The 24,008-nt window shown below is 35.5% G+C and overlaps 1 protein-coding gene across 1 annotated transcript in view; it reads left to right on the top strand.

Annotated features, from left to right (window-relative positions):
- LOC107754641 (CUGBP Elav-like family member 4) overlaps positions 1–24,008 on the top strand; it is a 90,497-nt gene that overhangs the window by 64,686 nt on the left and 1,803 nt on the right. Inside the window, exons 3-9 of the mRNA XM_016571180.1 lie at positions 9,805–9,853; positions 14,564–14,692; positions 15,377–15,487; positions 18,255–18,317; positions 18,483–18,563; positions 20,680–20,823; positions 23,202–23,398. Coding sequence (XP_016426666.1) covers positions 9,805–9,853; positions 14,564–14,692; positions 15,377–15,487; positions 18,255–18,317; positions 18,483–18,563; positions 20,680–20,823; positions 23,202–23,329 — 705 coding nt within the window. The 3' untranslated portion in view covers positions 23,330–23,398. The remainder of the gene's footprint in view (positions 1–9,804; positions 9,854–14,563; positions 14,693–15,376; positions 15,488–18,254; positions 18,318–18,482; positions 18,564–20,679; positions 20,824–23,201; positions 23,399–24,008) is intronic.

The following is a 24,008-nucleotide window of genomic DNA, read 5'->3' as shown; positions in this document are numbered from 1 at the left end:
TACCCCCCTTCAAAAGTACAGGACAAAGTCCATTTTTAAAAAAAAAAAAAAAAAAAAAAGGTTTTCATAAACTTTTCTGCAATTGCAACCAAGGCTGGGGTAAGTAATATTAAAGGAACCGTTTGCTCCCTCTCAGGCCATCCAAGATGTAGAGGAGTTTGTTTCTTCATCTGCATTTATTTGATCCAAAGTACAGCAAAAGCTGTTTCCAAACGTTTCTGTTTTTCTGAAAACAACTGTTTTCAACGCTAAAAACAACTCTTTTGTCCATATTAGGAATTTCCTCATTCGACTTTCTGCGCGAGAGCGCCCTCTGGCTTCGAGTATGAATGAAACATACACTGCACGGAATGTTTAGCGCTCCGAGATGTTCATCTCGCCTTAATCTGGGTCCGAATAAAACATCAGATCATGCACAGACTATCCTGTCTCTTTGAATTTAAATCTATATTTATTCACACCGGCTCTTGAAAACTTCTATGCGAACACACTTGCCCGAAAAAATGCGGGGGACGAATTTACGTGATATTAAAAGTGGAGGGGATACATCCCCCGCGTAATCTATGCCCCTGAACTGATGGACTGGAGTGGTGTGGATTACTTGTGGATTATTGTGATGTTTTTATCAGCTGTTTGGACTCTCATTCTGACGGCACCCATTCACTTCAGAGGATCCATTGGTTAGCAAGTGATGTAATGCTAAATTTCCCCAAATCTGTTCTAATGAAGAAACAAACTCATCTATATCTCACTTGGCCTGAGGGTCAGTACATGTTAGGCAAATGTTTAGGGTTTTTAGGTGAACTATTTCTCTATCCAGTAATGTCACATTTCATGATCCAAATCTTGATGCATAACATCCCACCCTACATTATATTCGGTGATATGTTACTTTACAGAAATTAAATGGGTTGTGAATGCTGTTTTGTGTCATTTTTAATCACATTCAAACTGAAAGAAATAAAATTAATGCAGAGACCGACAAGAAATGCACTGATAAAACAGAACTAAGAAGATTAGGGGAAAAAACCTTGAATGTCAATATTTCAAAGGCAGATGGCAGATTCATGTCTTTATGGGTACGATTAGCTGATGTCTTTCATTGCGTGACATTACATTTAAGTTCCTAGTAGTCATTTTCACAATAAAGTGCACAAATCACATTGCTACTTAATTAGCCAGGTGCTTCCGAATGCACCTGTTATGGCAGAGTTTCTGTGCAGATTGAAGTCACACCGGGTCGGGTCCTGAAAGAGCACTTTCTGTCCCCCCCACCCCTCTGGTAAAGTTGTCTCATTTTCATTTGACACAATTTATAGACGTGCCTCCAAAGCCATGCGATATTTTACACTCCTGGATCATTAAATGAAACCCTTCGGAAGCTCTCGAGGTGCAAAGCACTTTTGCGGGAGGTGTAAAACGCGCAGGGTTTTTTTTTTTTACGGGCGTCCCGGGCGCCGGGAGAGGAGGAGGACGGTGGCAGGGGTTTAAAGAGGCAGCCATCCGTGTCGTTTGGGAAGGTTACAAGGAGCCACGGGACTCCAGCACTTTAAAGACTTACCTCAGGACATGCTGCAGTGAGAGAGAGGGAAAGAAAATGAGTGTGAGTTATAGGCACTGTGGTGGTTTAATAATTCAGTGAAATCCAAATTTGAGCAGATGCCCCTAGTGCTCTGGGTAAAATAAGGCTATGCTGAATGGGGAGGAGAGCTTCCTGGAACCTTAAAATGCAGAAGCAGGAAGTAAGATTTTAAGAGCGCCAAGTGGAAATTGTGCTTGAGTGGAGGTCGCTGGGTCGCCGTGCATGTTCCCACCAGATTACTTTCCTCATTAAAGATGCATGACGCACAATAATCCTTTAAATTGTGTGTTAAGGGTGTTTAAAGCTGCACTTATGCGCTATGTAAAGATGGTTTTGCTATATATACACATAATGTTTAATATAAAAAATGAAATATTTCTGAACAATTATTTGTGACATTCTCTGTAATTATATATATATATATACACACACACACACACGCGCATTTTTTTACAGGATATCATAACTTACATACTGTATATGTGTAACATAAAAATATGCCATATATATTTCTGTACAATATTTTTATGTATATTTATGTAATTTATGTCATATGTAAATATATGTTAATGTATATGTATATATTACAGAATATCATCAGAACTTGATTTTAATGTCATAAAATGTAAAAAGTCTCAAAATCTCTCTCAAAATGTCTTTATCATATTCACATGTCTGAAAATCGTAAAACTTTTGGTTTATTTTACATTTACACTTATTCATTTAACAGGCATTTAATGCTTCTATCCAAAGCAACTTAAAGGGATAGTTTACCCCAAAAATGAAGATTTTCGTCATTATAGTATTATTCCATAGTATTTTCCCCCTGCTTTGGAAGTCATTGGCTACCAGAAACCGTTTGGTGACCCACATTCTTCAAAATATCTTCTTTTGTTAGAGAGCTCTGCTACTCTGCAGTCTACTCTCTGTTTGTTTGTCGGTCAGGCAAACACAAGACTGTAGATTTATAATTTATCTTTATGTTTTTATTTAGTATTTGTTTGCTGGCTCTCGTGTCTTGAATGACTCTCAATGCAATCTGAGCCCGGCACAACAAAGGCAGGGTAGCTCATCTTTCAAGAATTACCTCCTCCTCCACAAACCCTGAAAGAGCACGCTCATCCCTTTGTGGGGAAATGAAAGGAAGATTATTGTTCCTACTGTGAGAATGAACTTTGAATTTTTTTCTGCCGTAGTTTGTAGAAAGTTTGCTCCCTGCTCTTGCTACGTGACTGCAATTCAAAGCCAGACTTTTTTAAAGCTCACTGTAACAGTATTTTACAGACAGCCCAGCCATTTTTATTTGAATATAAAGGCTGTGATATTCATCATACTTATTTTTCTCCGCGAGAGCAGAGGAAAAAGTGATAGATTATTCATTGCGTGCTTTCCATTTATCAAAACAGAGCAAGGAAGTGTCAGATGGGATATTTTACGTAACCAAAGTTGGTTTTGCTATTTTGACCTCACTTACCAGTTACTTAGTGTAGGATCAGTTACAAGCTTCATCAACACTAGCCTTAAAGCGATAGTTCAACTAAAAAATGGCATTCTGTCATCATTTATTAATGTTGTTCCAAAGGCTCAAAGCTAAGTGGTGCTAACCATAACATTACAGGTTCAAATCCAAAATATGCTTATACTTTAGTATTCTAGATCATACAGAGAGTGTCTGTTTTACTGTATACGCATTTGTGGATCAGAAGCAGTGATATTACGCAGAATTAGACATGCAGGGTGGTGTGTAACAGCTCATCGTGGCTTTTTGGAGTGCTTTAGAATGGGCTAACAGGAGGAAAAAAGAACCCCGTGGTGGAAGACACTCCCTCAGTGCAGACGTGACACCCACACGTATGTTTCTGTGGCTGTTTAGCCCGGCTTGTGTGTGTCTTTGTGTGTGTGCCAGCATGCCAGAGAATTACATCACCATAAGGCCATGTCATGCTGTGGCTCAGTGGCGGAGACACGGACGGCGGGGCCTGTACAGATGGAGACAGAAGGTTTCTGGTGAGGTGAGGGTGTGCCTGTGAGATACAGAGAGAGAAAAATGTGTTTGTGTGGTACTATATTTATAAAGCAGGGTAATTTTGTGGAATTATGGGTGATTTTGTGCATATGTGAGGGGCTTGTTTTTGCCTGCGTTTGCGTTTGTGTGCAGGAGGCCTTTTCTGCCTTTGTGTAAAAGGTTTGCCCTCTCAGAATGTGATGTGGAGCTCAGGGAGGCCAAAGATTGACCTGCTCAATGCTGCCATCTAGAGGTGGCGAATGAAAGTCCTCTAGGGGCCTCTGAAATCACAGTTTGGAAGTAATGTGGAAACCTATGGCGCAGCACAATGACAAATGTCTCCAAATGCCACATTATGTTTCATTCAGCTCAGTTTTATGACATGCCATCACGTTTGGTTTTAACATGCGTACTGAGTGTGCACTAGATCTCATTCCACATGTACTTGTTAGATTCACCCTGGGAATGTAAGTGCGTTTCATGCATGTCCTCCTGTCGGGATGCATAAAGGCTGTAAGTGTGTGAGAGAGAGAGAGAGAGAGAGAAGTGCTCTCTAAATATTAATCTAAATAGTTTTAGAAAGATGGTTTTAATAGAAATTCGATTATTTGGGGGTTCATGGGAATGTGTGTTTGGTAGTATTTTTTATTTATTTTTTACATTTTTAAAAGAATTTCGATGACTCTATCAGTATTTAAAAAAATCACACATATTAACAATATTTTTTATAATATTGAATAGAAATTTTTTTTTAAAAATGTTAATATAGTAAGTTTGATTCATTTTGAATTAATTGAAACATATTTAAGCTTTTTAAATTTATTTAAGAATTTCAGTGACTGTATTTGTATATAAAAATCATCTCGCATTAATAATAATAATTTTAATCATATTTAATAAAAAATATAAATATTTGAATATGTTTCATTCATTTTGAATTGCCATATTTAAGTTTTTATTTCTAAACATTTGTTTATGACTATGGTTATTTAAAATCATCACATTAATAATAGTATAATAATATTTAATCAAATCTATGATTAATTATGATTAATTTTGAATTAACATCTTTTTTATAGTTTTTTATTTATACAAGAATTTTAAAATTTAAGGCATTTAAAATCATTGTTAATAAAATTTAAATAATATTTAAAAGAAAAAAATTATAATTTTAATAGAATAGTTAATTTTCAATTAACATTAAGGTTTTTTTTTTTTTTTACTACTTTCATTTTTAAAAGAATTTCAGTGCCCGCAATGGCATGTAAAATCATCACATGAAATAGTTTTTTTATAGAATAAATTCTTAATTACTTTGTAATTTAAGCTCACAAGGCACTTACGAGCAGATTTTTGTGAGTGTGCAAAAATCTCATTCAGCACATCCCTGTCAAAATCAACCTGGGAATGTGAGTGCATTTCATGCATGTCCCGCAGTCGGGATGCATAAAGTGCTGTGTGTGTGTGTGTATGAGAGAGAGAGAGAGAGAAATGCTCTTGTACGAGTGTGTCCCTCTCGTGGGTGAGATTCTGGTTCGGGGAACACAATTAGCACACATAGCAGAGTCTATTTATGCCATTGGGAGAGAAACATGAAAATATATGTGAGTAGAGGCCTGCTGGAATACCGAGACAGAGTGTGTGTGTGTGTGTGTGTGTGTGGCTGTGACCTTGCTCTGCTCCCCGATCTATGTCCAGATCTACCTCTCTTTCTCCATCGCTCTCTCTCTCTTTTCACTATTCCCCCCGCCCTCGCTATCAGCAGCCATGGTAAAATAAATAATGCATCAAAACACATTAAAAACATTAGCTGGGCTTTACTGCCAATAAAAGAGGAGGATGCTGGGGATGGAGAAAAATAAGGAGTGAGTGATCAGGTCTGAAAAAGAAGTGAACTTTATGAAGTGAGAACCCCGAGAGCTGTTGGTCTGGACCAGAGCCAGGACGCCACAGGTGCGCTAGCTAACCAGGTGCACTGTGGGTATTTTTCTGTCGCAAATGAGTCATTGAGACCAGTAAAATATGCAGTTGGAAGATGACTTTAATAAACATGATTGGCAGTTTATTGCCATTGCAGGGTATTTAATTAGTTTATCATCATTATTATGCATAAGCAAGGACGAGCACAGAAATGCACATGCAAACTTTTATAGTCTCTTTCCAAGGTTTGTTATAACTCCATACTTTCTTTTTCTCATCCATTCTCCTTCATATCTTGTATTTATACAGAAGTTTAGGGTAAGTTTAAAAAAAAATACTTCTTTTCAGCAAGACCACATTAAATTGATCAAAAGTGACAATAAAGACATAAATGATGTTACAAAAGATTTCTGTTTTAATTAAATGCTGTTCTTTTGAACTTTCTATTCAACAACGAATCCTAAAAAAATGCATCACTTTTTCCACAAAAATATCGAGCAGCACAGCACAGTTATTGATGATAATAAATGTTTCTAATATGCAAATCAGCATATTAGAATGGACTGGAGTACTGATGCTGAAAATTCAGCTTTGCCATCACAAGAATAAATGACATTTTAAAATATATTCAAATAGAAAACTGTTCTTTTAAATGGTAATGATATTTCAAAATGTTACTGTTTTTACTGTATTTTTGATCAAATGCAGACTTGGTGAGCATAAGAGACTTCTTTCTAAAACGTTAAAAAACTTACTGACCCCAAACTTTTGAACAGTAGTGTAAGTTTTCAATAAAACATTATTTTATGAAACATTAAAACTAGGGATGCACCGATACCACTTTTTCCAGTACTCGCCCGATACTGATACTTTTATTTTTGGTACTTGCCGATACCGAGTACCGATACCAATTTTTTTATTGCATTTGTAAATTTTTTTAATATTGGGTACAGAAACCAAAAGAGTATGTATAATGTTAGTTGGTTAACTTTATTTATCAAATAGATACAGTCAAACCAATTTATTCAGACACCTTCAACATTTCTCACATTATCACAGTTACCGAACTACAAACTTTCCAGTGATGTCTGTGAGAAAGGTATATTCACTCGACAAGCTCGCGCATCTGCGCCGCCGCGCGCTCAATCCACTCAGCGTGCTTTGCTTATCAACTCGCGCACATCAGCAATACAGTCAATACTGAATATTTAACATTATATTCATTGCATACATATACTTCATAGACATCCTTAATCTCTAATATGAATATGGCACTTATCACATGCTGTGTAGTATCGGCATTTGGTATCGGGGCATTTTAACGAGTACGAGTACGAGTACAGGAGCTCGGTATCGGGCCCGATACCGATACCAGTATCGGTATCGGTGCATCCCTAATTAAAACATATGTAGTAGTTTATTATTGCCATTGTATTACTGTAAACTGTTGTATCATATTTAGTTAAGTTATTTTTCTGTTTATTGTTACCGAATGTTGGCATTTAATAATGTAGAATAATGGGGGGGGGTTTATTAATTTAGCAGATGCTTTTGTCCAAATTGAATTAAAAATGAGGGGAAAATACAATAAAGGAGTCAATAATGTTTGCGGTGAAGTTACTCTATTGTAAGATTTTATTGAAAAACATTAACTGCATTTTTATGTCACTTTTTCTGTTGAATAATGAAAACGGCTTACTGAAAAAATAATAATAACAAAAACAGCATGGTATTTTCATGATTTTCATCCAATATAAAACATTGCATTCCTTATTTAAAAATGAAATTAGTAATTATTAACTAAAAAAATAATTCAAGGTTGCAAAGACATTAAGTACTTAAACTACAAATAAAATAATTATCTGTGGTCACATGGCAAGGCAGAAGATATGTACCTTTTTTATTAAACCAAATAAAATTGCAATGTCATAAGAAGAGATATATTTCTGGAGCCAGGGAACATTTGACTTGATTTGATTTGATAAATTTGACTTGTACTGTACACTGCTATTATGCTTCCCCTATTTTTGTCTTATATCAGCCGAAGAGACTTTTTCTTGTTTCTATGGTGCAGACAGTGAGAGGGGGTGTAGAAGTAACGTAGAAAAACATACCTGCTACATCACAACTCATTTTCGCAAGTAAACTGCTGTAAATGAGCGATAGAGAAGTGGAGTTTGTGTCTTATTTTGGGGGGCAGTGCCCTGTGCCTCCTCAGAGGCCGTGAATGTCTGTATGGCCTATGCCAGGATCCTCCACTGCGTACGGGTCCATTCTCCTTCCTGCTGGTAGCGTGACAATTGGCATTATTAAAAATTGATTGCCGCAGACCATTCCATGGCTTACATGTATTATTGAGCCGGAGTCAGTCGGGAATCTGCCACAAGTGAAGGAAGTAGAACGAAACACTTTATGATGCTTAGTGTCTTTTAGTGAGACCTCACACACACACAAACACACACATTTGTATTCAAGTGCCACTCACACACATAAACAGAGATGTATGCAAATGTGTAGCATGCTCTGTCTGACATGCGTTTCTTTTAATACTTCGTTCTGAATTGCTTTGTGTGTCTGATGTTTACTCTGTTCTGTTGTAAAGCTGTAAATTAGTCATTCTAAGAAACATTTGCCTTTTCCTTTTTTTTTTTTTTTTTTGTAAAAATGCAATATTCTTCTGCATTATCCTATAAGACAAAAAATATTTTTACGTGCTAATACATTGCATCACATCATCTCAAGCTAAATAATATGTGACCCTGGACCACAAAACCAGTCTTAAGTCGCTGGGGTATATTTTTAGCAATAGCCAAAAAAACATTGTATGGGTCAAAATTATCGATTTTTATTTTATGCCAAAATCATTAGGATATTAAGTAAAGAATAAAGATCACATTCCATGAAGATATTTTGTAAATTTCCTCCGGTAAATATTTCAAAACTTAATTTTTGATTAGCAATATGCATTGCTAAAAACTTCATTTGGACAACTTTAAAGGCGATTGTCTCAGTATTTAGATTTTTTTGCACCTTTAGATTCCAGATTTTCAAATAGTTGTATCTCGGCCAAATATTGGGCCTATCCTAACAAACCATGGAAAGCTTATTTATTCAGCTTTCAGATGGTGTTTAAATCACAATTTTGAGAAATTGACCCTTATGACTGGTTTTGTGGTCCAGGTTTACATGTGTTGAGATATTCTATGTTGGGGTGGAACACTGCTGGAGGTCACCTGTTATGGTTATGTTGTAAGGTTATGGCTTTCTATTTACTTAAGCTTTCAATAGACTTTTCTATAAATAGCAGGAAAAAAGTAAGCAAATTTGTCTGCCTATTTCATGTGCCAGGGTGGATGTGTTATGCTTGAGAAATTGTGTCAAGCATGAAAGATCAACAATTTATGAATTTATGAATATTAAATGAGATGAGAACTTTCCAACTTTGAACTTGGCTCCTCAAAACTCAAATGATGTCACTTCCTCTTCATTATGTCAATGAATTATTTTGAGGCAAATGGAGTGACAAAATTCATGGAGAGAAGTATTGTTGTTTAAATCAATGTTAATATTAATCTAATTTAAATATATGAATCATTAATTATTAGAAAACTATTTTAGTATAAATTTGATTTTTTTTTTGTACATTTTGACTATGGGTATGTGAAATGATATGAAACATATTTAAGCTTAAATTCATTCAATTTCATTAATTACGATGACTGGGCATGTAAAAATCAGCACATAAAATAATATTTTATAAGCTGATCATTGAATTTGAATAATTCAATTTGATGACTGCACATGTAAAATCATCATTATGATTCATTTTGAATAAACATTTAAGATTATTCTTTATTTTTTTAAATAATTTTGATGACTGTATGGAGCTTGTAAAAATGACAGGAAATAATAGATTTTTCGTAAATATTTAAGTTTATGATTCATTCTGAATTACGTACAGTAAGCTTAATCTTTTTGTAATTTTTAAAGAATTTCAATCTATCACATGAAATAATGCTTTGAAAAAAATAATTCCATAATTTTGAATGAACACATTTAAGCTCACAAAATACTTACAAGCAGCTTTTTTTGTGGACATTTCATCAAACGTATGGACACAAATGGTACTGGAATGGCTCATATACAACCGTATTGATACTAACTGCAATTGTGAACACTTCACTTGAATAGTTTTTGTTCTCAGCTACAAATCTAATGTCTTTTCTTGCCTTTTTCCTCCTCCTTTCTGTCTGTCCTGTCTTTTCCCCTCCCTCGTTCTTCTCTCTCTGTTGCACAGATGAACAGGCCAATCCAGGTGAAGCCAGCTGACAGTGAGAGCAGGGGAGGTAGATTTCCACTTCTCTTTTTTCTTCTTCCCTTCCTATTTCTCCCCCCACCTTCCTGTCACTCTAAATCAGTGTCACCATTACCGGTAGATGTCCCCTTCTTAAGTGTCATATATAATGACGCACCTCGATGAGACCCGACAGTCATACAGGGCCCCAGAGGATCTTGGGCCGGCCCTCACACGCCTTACATAAGTGACGGTCACTCTGATTATTACCCTCCACTGAGGTGCTAGGAGAGCTACGTTTTAGTACGTTTAAGTTTTAGTGGTTTTAGTTTTTGTATGGTACTGTTGTACTTGTATTCTAAATCAGTGTCACCATTACCGGTAGATGTCCCCTTCTTAAGTGTCATATATAATGACGCACCTCGATGAGACCCGACAGTCATACAGGGCCCCAGAGGATCTTGGGCCGGCCCTCACACGCCTTACATAAGTGACGGTCACTCTGATTATTACCCTCCACTGAGGTGCTAGGAGAGCTACGTTTTTTTAAGTTTTAGTGTTTTTAGTTTTTGTATGGACATTATACTGTTGTATGAAAGAGTAAAAATTTAGTTTTATGGTAAATTTAAGACTAACAGTGTAAATTGGAAAACAGATGTTTTATTATGTTTAGTGTTAGTATTGTATTTATGGCTTCTCAAGACTCAAATGAAGTCACTTCCTTTTCATTATGTCGTTTAAAATGAATTATTTCAAGTGGTGTGACGGGAAATACAAATTCATGGAGAGAAGAATTACCATTGTTAAACTGAATTTTAATAAGATATGAATTTTCAATTATTAGAAATCTCTTTTAAATATTAATTTGGTTATTTGTTTATTTTGATTATCTATGGAAGCTTATTTCTGCCATGGTATTTCTCTCACAGTTCAGATTTGAATTTCTTCTCACAATTCTAAATGTACAACTTGTGATTCTGACATTTTTTCTCAGAATTCTGAGTTTTACATGACGCAATTCTGTTTTTATTTCCTCCACAGAATAAAAAAAAAAGGTAATTGTGACGTTTTATCTCATGATTGAGAATTCTTACTTTTTTCTTGCAATAGCGAGTTTATATCTCGCAATTATGACTTTATATGTCTCTCTATTTTTTTCTCAAAATTGTGAGAAAAAAAGAGAATTTTGAGATATAACCTTTGTGAGAGAAGTGTCAGAGTTGTGATATAAAAAGTAGCAATTACCATTTTTCATTTTTTATCCTGTGGCAGAAACAAGCTAATTTATTTATGATTATGGGTATATATATAAAAAAAAATCATCACATGGAATAATATTTTAAATAGAATATTTTATTAATAGAATATATTTATTTATTTATTTTCTTAATATCAGTTTAGTGGTTCTAGATAGCATAGAAAACTGAAAAAAAATGAAGCCAGATGCTTTGAAGCACCAGAACATTATTGTTTATGGAGAACATAAAAATGAACATCAAAAGGTTCTCCTATGACTTCCTAAGAACTTTAAAAGGTCCCTTGTTGACATCATAAGAACTTAAGAAGGTTCACCTATGACTTAATAAAAACTTAAACATGTTCTCATGTGGCATATTAGTAAGTTCTCTTATGAAGAAACTCTTTTGCCTGTGACATCATAAGAACATAAGGATGCGCAGGGAGTTCTTGCCCAGAATGGAACCATACCGCCAATCAAAATGTATGCTAATTGTCAATCATCTTTGACGATAGTGGTCCTGACAGAAATGATATAATATTAAGTTTGTGTGTTTGTGTTCATGGGAGTGAGACTGAGTTTCCATGACTTTGCATGTGTGTGTCTGTGTGTCACTTACAGACAAAGTGGAAGTAGTTTGGTGAGCGATAGCTCGTCTTTCCCCCCTTTTTGGGTCAGATTTTTCAGATAACCAAGATTGATGGACCCACAGAGAGAGCAAGTCAGACATGGAGGCACCTCTCTCTCCTTCACAGCGTCTCCCTTCATTTCATGCCATACGTTCGGTCCTTCCTCTAATTGAGAGTGTCTTCCTTTACTCACACTTGACAGATCAATTGTCTTTGTTGTGATGGACAGTTGAATTTATCCCCCTGTTAGCCCTGTAAAAACGCAATATATGTCCCTGCAAAGCCCTCTGATTCCACTGGCAAAACTGATGTGCCGTCCCCAACCGATCCATTCACTAGTCATTTAAAGTGAAACGCCGGGATGGAGAGAGAGATCTAAAGGTCAAAGTGGGAAAGACAAGGAAAGGAAGTGAGAGGCACAAAGACAGAAAGAGACTTAAAGCAGAGTTAGAAAGAAGACAAGGAGCTGGGGGCTGGTCATGAGAGACAAATAAGGATGGATATCAGAGGGAATGAGAGGAAACAGTTGGAGACATGGGTTAGAGACAACTAAACGAAAGACTTGTTGTTCTAAACAAAATAGCTTTTTCTGTCCCACCATTATCAGAAAATGTGCACAATGTGATTTACACGTATAGAACAACATTCCCGTTGACCAATCAGAGGCATTAAACCAAACCCTGAAAAAATCCTCAAGCCATGAAATCAGCGGACAGCAGCTGGTTGATTGGAATGCTGTTCCTGGAACAATGTCATTTTTAAGTTTTAAAATATATATTAAGGTGATTTACATATAAATTATTGAGACATTTTGGGAATCAGACTGCTGGATTTATTTATGGTCCAAGGGCTGAATGTGTTTTTATTTATTTATTTATTTTTATTTAATTGTTAATTTTATTTTGATTTACCTTAAATCAAATTCATTTTGTAGTTCATGTCTTCATATTCACTCCCTTTTCTAAAATGTATTTTTTATTATTGTCGTATTTTTATTTTATCCAAAAATGTATCAAATAGAATTTTATAAAATGTATAAAAATGGTTTATTTTAGCTTTGATTACGTAGATTTACCCTAAAGCAGATACAGATTTTAGATCATTTGTCTTCACAATTACTCTCTCTCATTTGACATTTCTATTTAAAAAAAAAAGTCAATTATTTTTAAAAAGTATTATTGTTGTATTTGTATTTTATTTCTAACATTTTAATTTATAAAATTTGACATTTGTAAACATTTGTCACTCCCTCTCATTTTGACATTTCTATTTGTAAAAATGTAATTTCTTTAAATTTATTGTTGTATTGTTATATACATCTATCTATCTTTCTATCTATCTCTACATCTATCTATACATTCACATTTTTAATTTATTGTAATTTTACTAAATTTAAATTTATAAAATATATTATTTATTTATTTTACCTTTATACAGTTGATTTACCTTAAATCATATACAGCTTGTAAATCATTTGTCTTCACATTCACTCTAAGTATTGTTATATTTTTTATTTTATTTATAAAATGTGCAAAATTTACATTTATAAAATGTATAACATGTTTTTTGTTGTTGTTGTTGTTGTTTTATTAACTTTATGCTGTTGATTTACCTTAAATCAAAGGCAGCTTGTAGATTGTTTGTCGTAACACTCTTTCATTTGACATGGTGTTTGATTTTAAGCTATCTTCAGTGGCATTACTGTTACCTGTGTCTTGTGTGCGTCTTATTCCGCATATGCGCACCTCACTTGTAAACATTCCCCACAGAGAGAGGCCGGACTAGAGATTAGTCTTGTTGACTGGGCAAGGACACCCTGTCAGAGCATGTTAGTGAGCGGCAGGCCTGGACAAACACAGGAACACACATACTCCTACACAGTAGCGCTCATTAATATCTCTGCTGCATCATCCATCATACACACAAACACACACACACACACATTACACATACACTTTTATTAAGTTTACCTATACAAACCCACCAGCATGATCAAATAGAACGTTCAGTTAAAGCACATTTTTCTATAACCATTTACACACAATTGTTTTAAGCAAGTCTGTAATTATAACTATATTATATTTATAGTCTTTATTAAAAAAACAATAGAAGTCTAGGGTAGGTCACCATTTAGATAGAAAGATAAATATGTGTGTGCATGTTTACACACTGTCATATTCAGTCCAATTCCCTCGGTGCCCTATAAATATGTGCCTTGTTTTTTAACTCTGTGCCTCGTCTTGAGTTTAAAACATGCAGCATTGACATTGCAATTACAGCCTAATAAAACCCTGAAACAATACCGCTTTTGTTCCCCTCACGCTGATGTGTAATTCAATAATGTCTACATAATCCGATAAAGAAAAGCACAAACAATAAACAAGGACTCCTGAGGTGGCAGAATCGACTAGGCGAAAGGTTCTCCACAGATATCTCGCTCATGAACTCATTTCATTATACAGTAGCACCAACAGGCTTTTTTAGTGCTTTTCTGGATTTAGCCACAGAAAATTGTATATTAGGTGGATAAAAAGCATGCATTGTGGGATTGTTCCAATGTGTTTGAAGAGCTTCTATTTATTTTGGGACTTTTAAAAAGTTTGTCTGTGCTGTTGCACTTTAGTAATGGTGACTTTTAATTGCTTTTTGATGACATTTTACAGTACTCACCTCATGCTTGTTTATTTTGAGTATTATTATAAGATTCAGTCGTCTTTAATAATAAAATGCTCAAATTTTTGCAAACACTGAGGAAGATGCAAACAGCATATACAGTAAAATATAGTAAAAATAGAAAAGGTGTGGATATATTGAATTGAGCAATAGCACAAGACATCCGACAGATGTTGTTTTTTACCCTGTGTAGTCTGTAACAACTTCTCTGTGTTTGTTTCAGAAGACAGAAAACTCTTCGTTGGCATGCTGAATAAGCAGCAATGTGAGGACGACGTGCGGCACCTTTTTGAGTCCTTCGGGAGCATTGAGGAGTGCACCATCCTCAGAGGTCCTGATGGAAACAGTAAAGGTTATTGGCTTCAGTCTGATTTTTTACAATCACTGAAGTGTACTTTTCAAGTCTATATGTTAAAGGGGTCATATGATGCTTTTTTAAAGATCATTATTTTGTGTATTTGGTGTAACAGAATATGTTGACATGCTTTAATGTTCAAAAAACACATTATTTTTCAAATACTGTACATTATTGTAGGTCCTCTATGCCCCGCCTCTCTCAAACGCTTCGTTTTCTACAAAGTCCCTCCTTCCGACAAGCACAGTCTGCTCTGATTGGCCAGCTGACCCAGTGCACTGTGATTGGCCGAACACCGCAAGCAAAACGTCGGAAATGTAACGCCCCTTACCATAAACGCGAGCTTCATCTTTCAAAATAAATATAAAGACAGACACACACATACACACACACACACACACACACACACACAGACATTCCCAGACTGTATTGGTTTCAACTTCAAAGTCTTTTAATTATTTTTGGTTATCGTTTTTGCTTTTTTCCCCTTACTAAGTCATAGTAAATAAGAGTGTTTTTTATTCTTGTTTGGTAAGAGCCATAGATGGTTTATAAGGGCATATGCCCAGTGGTCGGCTGGTAGCTGTCACAGTGCGAGTCTGTGTGTGTTGTGGATTGGTATTCATGTCCAGTGCCACAAAAAAAAAAAAAGCAAATGCCTGTCTCCTGGCTGTATCCCAGTTTTGCAGGAAGTGATGTTTAGGGAAGACTCGGAGAAGGGCGGCCTGGGCGTGGCACAGAGAAGTTGTTTTGGTGTTCAGGGAAGCTGCTTCCTGTCGTCTCTCTCAGAAGGTATAGAACTCCCTCAGACGTTAGTGTCATGCAGTGTTGTTTTACTGTGTGTGTCTGGTGTGTGTGTGTATATATGGTATACTGTAGACAGAGGGAGTGAAAGACATGTGAGTAGTTTCTTCATGTTTGTTTGGTGTGGTCAGCTTTGTAGAGTGATGTTGTTGTTGTAGTGTGGCTGTAGTTTTATGTGCATGCATTGTATTTGGAAGACGCTTTCATTTAAAGTGACTCGCTCAAGGGCACAATGGTGATGCTTATGCCTTCCGGAGTTCAATCCTACAAGCTTTTGGTTAGCAGCCCACAACTTTGTCCATTAAGCTACACAACAACCAACAGTGAACTGTGTTTCCTTTAAAGGGATAATTCACCAAAAAATGGTATCCTCATTTACTCACCCTGACCCAATGTTGTTCATGCTGTTTCATACAGCAAAAAAATATAGGGACATAGGAGCATTGAATAGTAAGAACAGGCAATATTATATAACAACACACACAAGTCACATTTATTTATATAGTGCTTTATACAATACAGAATGTGTCAAAGAAGCTTCACAGTAATAAACTAACAGTGAGAAAATAACAGTGTTATTGTTGCAGAATTCATCACTTATGAAACAAATTAAGTTTTTAGTTTTAGTTCATTTTTAGTGTTGATTCAGTTCAGTTCAATAACAGTGTCAGTTTTGCAAAGTTCATCAATTATGAAACAAATTCAATTCAGTTATCAGCAGCTCTATAGAAGGCAATGTTGCCATTATTCAGTTCAATTGACCCTTCGCAAAGACCTGCCCCCCCCTTAGTTACTGTTGCTAAGTCTGACAAGCCATGTCGCTCTCACACCACACATCATGTTCTCACGCAGTGAAAAATACATTGTGGAGCAAAGAGGAAACTGACAACACGCCGACAGACAAGACAGAGCAGGTTACTTTTGGTATGAAACAAAGTCTCAGCTTTCAAATTTTGTCATTTTTTAAGAAATTCAAACAATAAATGCCGTTTTGTGGCTCTTTAATGTGTCGTGACAGATCACTGTAGCACCTCAGTTTAAGCGGCAAGTGAACTGATCATCTCTTCCTCAAAATAAACATGAATGAATATCAGAAGGTATTTTGTTTCAACCAAAACACACCATTTTTCAAGTTTAAAGTCCACCAACGTTAATCTACTCTCCTGCCTGGTTTGTTTGTCGGACAAAATGGTATATTCAGTGTTATAATTGGTCAGATCGCCTGTCAATCAAAAGGGTCAATTCAGTTCAGATTTTCTTCTCATCTGACAAATAATGAACAATAATTTTGATTATATGTAATATTTATTGATATTTAAATATGCTCTAAAATGCTAAATTAATTTTTTTTTTTTTGCAGACGAAAAAAACATTTTAATTAAATGAATAATGAAAATATAAGAATTAAAATACAATAAAAGTCTTGATTGCATTAAAATGTAAAAATAATTAAGGCATGTTTTTGAAATAATGAACAATAATTTTGATTATATGTAATATTTATTGATATTTAAATATGCTCTAAAATGCTAAATTACATTTTTTTTTTTTGCAGACGAAGAAAACATTTTAATTAAATGAATAATGAAAATCTAAGAATTAAAATACAATAAAAGTCTTGATTGCATTAAAATGTAAAAATAATTAAGGCATGTTTTGCGTACTGTTTTTCACTAAATGAAGTATGACATATAAATGTTAAAATGTAAAATTATTAAAATTATTATTGTTATATTATATTATATATTATTTATATTCACTAATATTACAATACATATAATAAACAGCAATATTTACCTATATATATATATATATACCAACAACTATCATTGAACTGTTGTGCCTTTAAAGAGATAATTCACCAAAAAATTACATTTTACCATCATTTACTCAACCTCATGTCGAAACACAAAATAATATAATAACATGTATATTATGCATATTTATGCAATTTCAATTACAAAACAATCTGCATAACAAGACGAACATTGCAAGAATATTAGAGAAATATTAATATTGAAGTTCTCTGAGGCCGTTTTCATGTTCAATACGTTTCGATAACTAAAATGATGCTTTCAGTTACCCAGGTGAGCAGTCTGATATTTTGCATTGCCATGGATGGCAACAAATGTTAGGAAATATCTGACGCCTGAATGCTGTGACTGACCAATCAGAAACAAGTATTCCAGAGAGCCAGCGTAATTTTCAGTGTAATTCACTGAAAATCTAGGCCATCTTCATCTTCTTTTATGTTCATACAGATTTGGAACGACATAGTTCATTTTTGGCTTAATTCCCCCTGCTTTTAAGTGTAATGTTACTCACAAGTCCATCAAATGAGCCCCAAGCACACAATCCTGAGCGTGGATGCTGCCGTATTTACCGTGTTAGTGTTTTAGCAGCGTTAAGTTAGCAGGCTGTGAGAATGTGTATCAGTGCGTAGAACAGGAGCGTTGCGGGCCGGGCCTGAATTGCCTTTATTACTGTGAAAGCTCTCAGCTGATTGATGTGCCGTGTAGAGCTGTAGATCTATATTGTTCTCTGTACACTCTCCGGCTGTCTTTCCAACACTCGGGCAGTGGGAAAGCTTGGCAGGGCCCCGTGCGAGTCCCACGGCTTAATTGTTTGGGGGTGAACGGTGAGGGGGAGGGAAGTGAGGTAAGATCATTCTCGGTGCACAGCTCTCCCTGAACACACTCAAGCGCACTCAGTGACCCCGACTGTGTCTATAACGCTCTCGTCTCTCTTTCCGCAGCTCAGAGTCCCACTGCAGCAGACCCCCTACAGCAGGCCTACGCTGGAGTCCAACAATATGCAGGTCTGTCACTCAAAGGAGGCTGTTTGTGATTTTCCTGCTTCCCAGTTAATAAAAAGTGCATGCGCTGTGTCTACCAGTGCTGGAATAAGAGGTGTGAAGTGTGTGTGTGTGTGTGTGTTATTTGACACATTGGCGTGTGTGTGTGTGTGTGTGTGTGTGTCTCAGCAGCCTTCCCCGCTGCATATGGACAGATCAGCCAGGCCTTTCCCCAGCCACCTCCCATCATCCCTCAGCAACAGAGAGAAGGTGAATCTGTCAGATATGTCACCTGTAAGAGTGAAGGATTCAACATGGTCACTCTCTGTGACATTTTCCGTAATTGTCTTTTCATTGATGTCCTATTAAAGTGAGATTTTATACATCGATTGTGCTGTATGCAGCTCAAAAGTTAATGGTCAGTAAGATTCTGAAAGGACGCATTAAATTAATCAAAAGTGACAGTAAAGACATTTATTATGTTACAAAAGATTTCTGTTTCTGTTCTTTTGAACTGTTCAAAGTAAAATAAAAAAAGTATCACCGTTTTCATACAAATATTCTGCAGGAACTATTTTCATTGATAATAACAACACTGATGATAATAATAAATGTTTCTTAAGCAGCAAATCAACATATTAGAATGATTTCTGAAAATTCTGCTTTGCAACACAGGAATAAATTACATTTTTAAAATATATTAAAATAGAAAACTGTTATTTTAAACTGTGATAATATTTCACAACATTACTGTTTTATTGTATTTTCCTTGATTGCCCTAGACAATACTTTGGATTTGATACTAAGTAGACATAATGAAATCCTAGCAGTAAAGAGTTCAACAAACCCTAACAGGACGAGTTAAAATGATTGTCTCTGGTGAATGATGGCCTGTCAGAGATCAACAGACATTAAGGAAATAACCTAGAATGATCCTTTAAGATTTGGTGTTTTTGGCTGACTTTGTAAAACATTAAACACAAGATTGTGGTTTCGTCTCCCTCCAGTGGCTGCGATTATAAACTATAAAGAAATATTACCAATAAACCATCATACAGAGTCACGATCTGTACTCTTACTTTACAAAAAGGAAGACTGCTATGCAGATGACAGGAACCCATGTGCACGATTTGTCAATTGAGGAGTGCAGATATAAAGAGAGTTTCATGTCTGTGGTTCTCATGATCTGTTATGCATTATAGAATGTTAATTAAAGTTATTAGAAACCGATGTACACGGGTTCTTTTTGAGACAACGGACAAAACCAGCTTAGCTTTGTTCACCATATATTTGTTGATTCTAAAACAAGAAATTATGCATATAAAAATGAGTGCTGTCAAATGATTAATCACGATTAATCGCATCTAAAATTAGTTTTTGTTTATATATATGTGTACTGTGTATATTTATTATGTATATATAAATACACAAACATACATGTATGTATTTAAAAAATATTTACATGTGTATATATATTTATTTTCATATATAATTCATATTATATATATACATATTTTATATATAAACAAAACATATATTTTTCTTAAATATATACATGCATGTGTGTGTATTTATATAAACATAATAAATATACACAGTACACACGCATATATTATGTAAACAAAAACTTTTATTTTGGATGCGATTTAATCGTTTGACAGCACTAATAAAAATATAATAATGTACTACAAACTTTATACAAAATAAATACAACACCAATGATGTTTTATTAGCATTGCTAGTTTTTCAATCATATATCTTTGCACAGCCAGTATATGCTGCAGTCATTCCCTTTGGATTGTGGTCTGTGGTGTTATGATGGGCTTTAGATTTGTCCCAAGAAATTAAAAACAAACTTTGCAATCAGAGTAAGTGCTGTGATTCGATGAAAAAGCTCAAGGTCAGCAGAGGAGATCATAATGACGATGATCCGTGAACTAATCATTTTGATCAAGCAGTTCGTCCTTTCTCCATATACAAATGTTAAGAATTGTAAAAGAGTTTCGCCTATACAGTGCTTTTCTGTCATTTTACACTCAGTTTGAAGGAAGAGCTAATCTAAAACAACTCTTTTCAGGAGTGCCTGAAGAACCTGGAGGTGTCACCACCGAGTATTTGTTTGTACGGTTATTTCATCTATACAACTTAAGGAGAGAATTGCTATTTCAGATGCCAGGGCAACTGCTCAATAAAGAGAAACTGTTTTTATAGCTTCTACTTTGGCAAGCCGAGTCTAATTTCACCATTTGTCTCTTTGTTTGAACCTGCATCTCTCTTTATTCCTCTCATTTGCACCTATTCTTTCTGTGCTACCTGTCTAACCGCCTCTCTAATCCTCTGTATCCCACAATCCTCCTTGTCTTTCTCTCTCTTTCTCTGTCTCCAGGGCCGGAGGGCTGTAACCTGTTTATTTATCACCTCCCTCAGGAGTTTGGGGACGGCGAGCTGATGCAGATGTTCCTGCCTTTCGGTAATGTCATCTCCTCCAAAGTGTTTGTGGATCGGGCGACAAACCAAAGTAAATGCTTTGGTGGGTAAAAATGATAAGACACCTGTGAAGATTATTCTCATTCCTACTCACACTATTAACATTTTTACCTCATTTCTCTACCACAGCGAAGCTTTCGTTTGAAGCCGGGTGCGCACTGTGTGGTTTTTGCTCCAATTTCGCCCGTTTTAGGGATGGTAGGGCTAAATTGAGTTTTAGATCACTTAGTATGACATGCTCACCAATGAGCGATAAATTCTTTTACGATGAATCGTAACTTCTGAAGTTCTTCCAGTGTCTGAAATTTTGACGGAAACTATGAAGAACCACTTGTATACAACATATTCCACATAAATATCTTATGATGATATGTTATCATTGTAATCAGACTATTAAAAAGTTCACACTTAGCAAGTTGTTTGGGGTTTTTCGTTTTGGATTTATGTTATTAATTCGGTTTTGTGTGAAAATGGCAATGTCAGAACAAAGCTGGACTGGTGACACGGTCAAAGTCGTAGATAATATGTATATTTTACACCTAAAATGTCGTTTCATTGTACAGTCTAAGAAGCACCAATCAAAGAGGACAGAAAAAAATTACACAGTGTTCACCTGGCTTAAGACAGAAAAAAAGAATGAATGGAAAATTAAAGGGAAAAAAAGAAGAGGATGTACTGTAGAGTAGCATCTTTATGTCCTTAATCAGCGCGGGACATGAGGCTGTAGGGGGAAACCGCAGAAGCATGTTCGCGTGTCCCGCTCGTGACTAATGTGAACCTCTATATTTTAATTAGTGCTATCTGCAGCTTCACTGGCTCCTTGACTTATCAGAGGCATCCCATGCATGAACAAACACAACGCTGTTCGATTTCAACTTAATATAAACGCAGTTAGCAGGAGGTGTTTCACAGTCTCAGACGTGATGATTTGAAATGCTGAGCCAGCTGAAATGTTCACAATACCTCAAGACAGAACAACTGAGAGTGAGAAAGTAGATGAGAAAATGAGAGCAAATAATTTGCGTTGAAATGTTCGTGTTAACTGAACAGAATTTTGCTGTCATTGCTAAGACTTCAATAACAAGTTGAAGATGATTTACACCATACACTTTGCTTACCAGAAAAAAATATATAACTACAAATATATAAATCGTAAACAAAAATAAATAATGCATTTTTGTTGTAATTCAAGCTACCTTTTTAATGAAGTAGCTACACTACAAATTACAAACAAACATAAACTTTACTTAAATGGGCAATATTTCTTAGACCCCATAAAATTTAAATGACAGTTTTATGGCTTTTAGTCCATGTTTGTTAGCTTTAACTCTATCTAAATACTAGCACACTTCGAAAAGTTTTCCACGAACCAAAAATATTAGCGATTCATCTTGCACACACACTGTAAAGAAAAATCAGTAACATTTACGGTAAAATACCGGCAGCTGTGGTTGCCAAAACTTTACTGTAAAAGATATGGTTTCAGCATTTTAGGATTTACAGACTTAAATTTACAGTAAAAAAAAAAAAACGTATTTCATTAACTGATAAAAATGTTATTATACCAACCTATTTAAGTACTAATATCTGTTTTGTAGCATTGAAATACACTGACAGCCACCAAAAACAAGTGGTGATGAGAAAGACACATGATGAATCAAAGCTCATCACAAACAGCTTTTCCAGAAGTTTAGGAGGGAAAAAATCCTAATGTACACAACTGAGAAGATTGAGAAGAACTGAGAAACAGTTGTTTCAACAAAAAAAAACTTATTTTTTTAACTTTTGTACACCAGATCGACATTTTGAAAAACAGCTTATAACTGGAAAAACTATTTCAAAAGATTTTGACAAAAAATGTAACCAACTAAGCCATTTTCACTCACTGAAAGTGTAGTTAAGTTAGTAGTGTCACTATTTGTACTTCCCAGTGTGGCTGCTCGCATAGCAGAAATACAAATTTTCATTTCAATTTTACGAGACATTACACTATCTGAACATTAGCAGGTTAATTATTTTCTGTACTCTGCATGTCATTAAACAGAAGATCTGGCTAACTCTTGCTAATGCTAGGAGCGACTGGATATTGTGTATTAGATTTTGCATGTTCTCTGTGCTTCTGATTATTGTGTATAATATGTAGGCTGTTGTACTGTATTGATGGACTTTGTGCATATATGTTCAATGTTAAACGTGGTAAAAATGTGTCACAATGACTTAAGTAAACTTGTTTGATACCCTTTGCTCCTTCATTCATTTCACGCTCACCTCATTCTTTGTCATAAAATCATTTCTGGCCTCATTTCTCCCCTTCCCTCAATCCCATCTAATGTCCATCTGTCCATCGCATTACCTTCTCATCCATCTGGTGCTAACCTGTCGTCTTCTCTCTGTCTCCATCTTTCTCCCTTCGTTCTCCAGGCTTTGTGAGCTTTGATAACCCGGGCAGCGCTCAGGCTGCCATCCAGTCCATGAACGGCTTTCAGATCGGCATGAAGAGACTCAAAGTGCAGCTGAAGAGGCCAAAGGACGCCAACCGCCCATATTAGCCCCGTCCCTCTCCCCAGCCACCCCTGACCCTGGGGGTGAAGGCCGCCGCTGCGCACAGGGAAGAACAGGTTAGCCAAATCACCTTGGAGCCAAAAGACACAAGGATACATACATACTATACAAGTGAACACATCAGTTCAGTCAAATTTGTGAACCGATTCATTGAAAAGTATGAGTGATTCATTCACTGACTCGATTTCTGTTCTTACTCTGCATAATTCAATAAATAATAAGTCTTTTTGAATATATAGATTCACTCTGAAATAAAAGTAAAACGGTTTGCAGGTGCTGTTTCATGTTGACTTTAAGTCCGAGTATAACAGCATATGATATAAAATAGGACCCTTCTCTAGTCTGGGCAGTGCTGTGGCAGAGGGGGAAAGATTAGTCATTTCTATGTATTTCATTTCATCTCACATCTCCTCATCTAAATGAAGATGGAAAATTTACCCTGCTGATGCCTTTTAACTGGGCCAAGTTATTCTACTTGCACAGCTAGTGAGGCAAAAAAGCAAAACTTCATAGAATGTCTTGATGTAAGACTATATTTATTTTTAACATGTTTTTTTTTTTTCTGACATTCCAAATTTGTATATTTTTTTTTTTTCTGACATTCCAAATTTGTTTATATATACTGTATATATATATATATATATATATATATATACTGTATATATA

This window comes from Sinocyclocheilus rhinocerous, unplaced genomic scaffold (assembly GCF_001515625.1).
Source record: "Sinocyclocheilus rhinocerous isolate Xijiao unplaced genomic scaffold, SAMN03320098_v1.1 scaffold1373, whole genome shotgun sequence".
Classification (NCBI taxonomy): Eukaryota; Metazoa; Chordata; class Actinopteri; order Cypriniformes; family Cyprinidae; genus Sinocyclocheilus; species Sinocyclocheilus rhinocerous.
The sequence above is the reverse complement of the archived record's forward strand: the minus strand, read 5'-3'. Positions and strand labels throughout refer to the sequence as shown.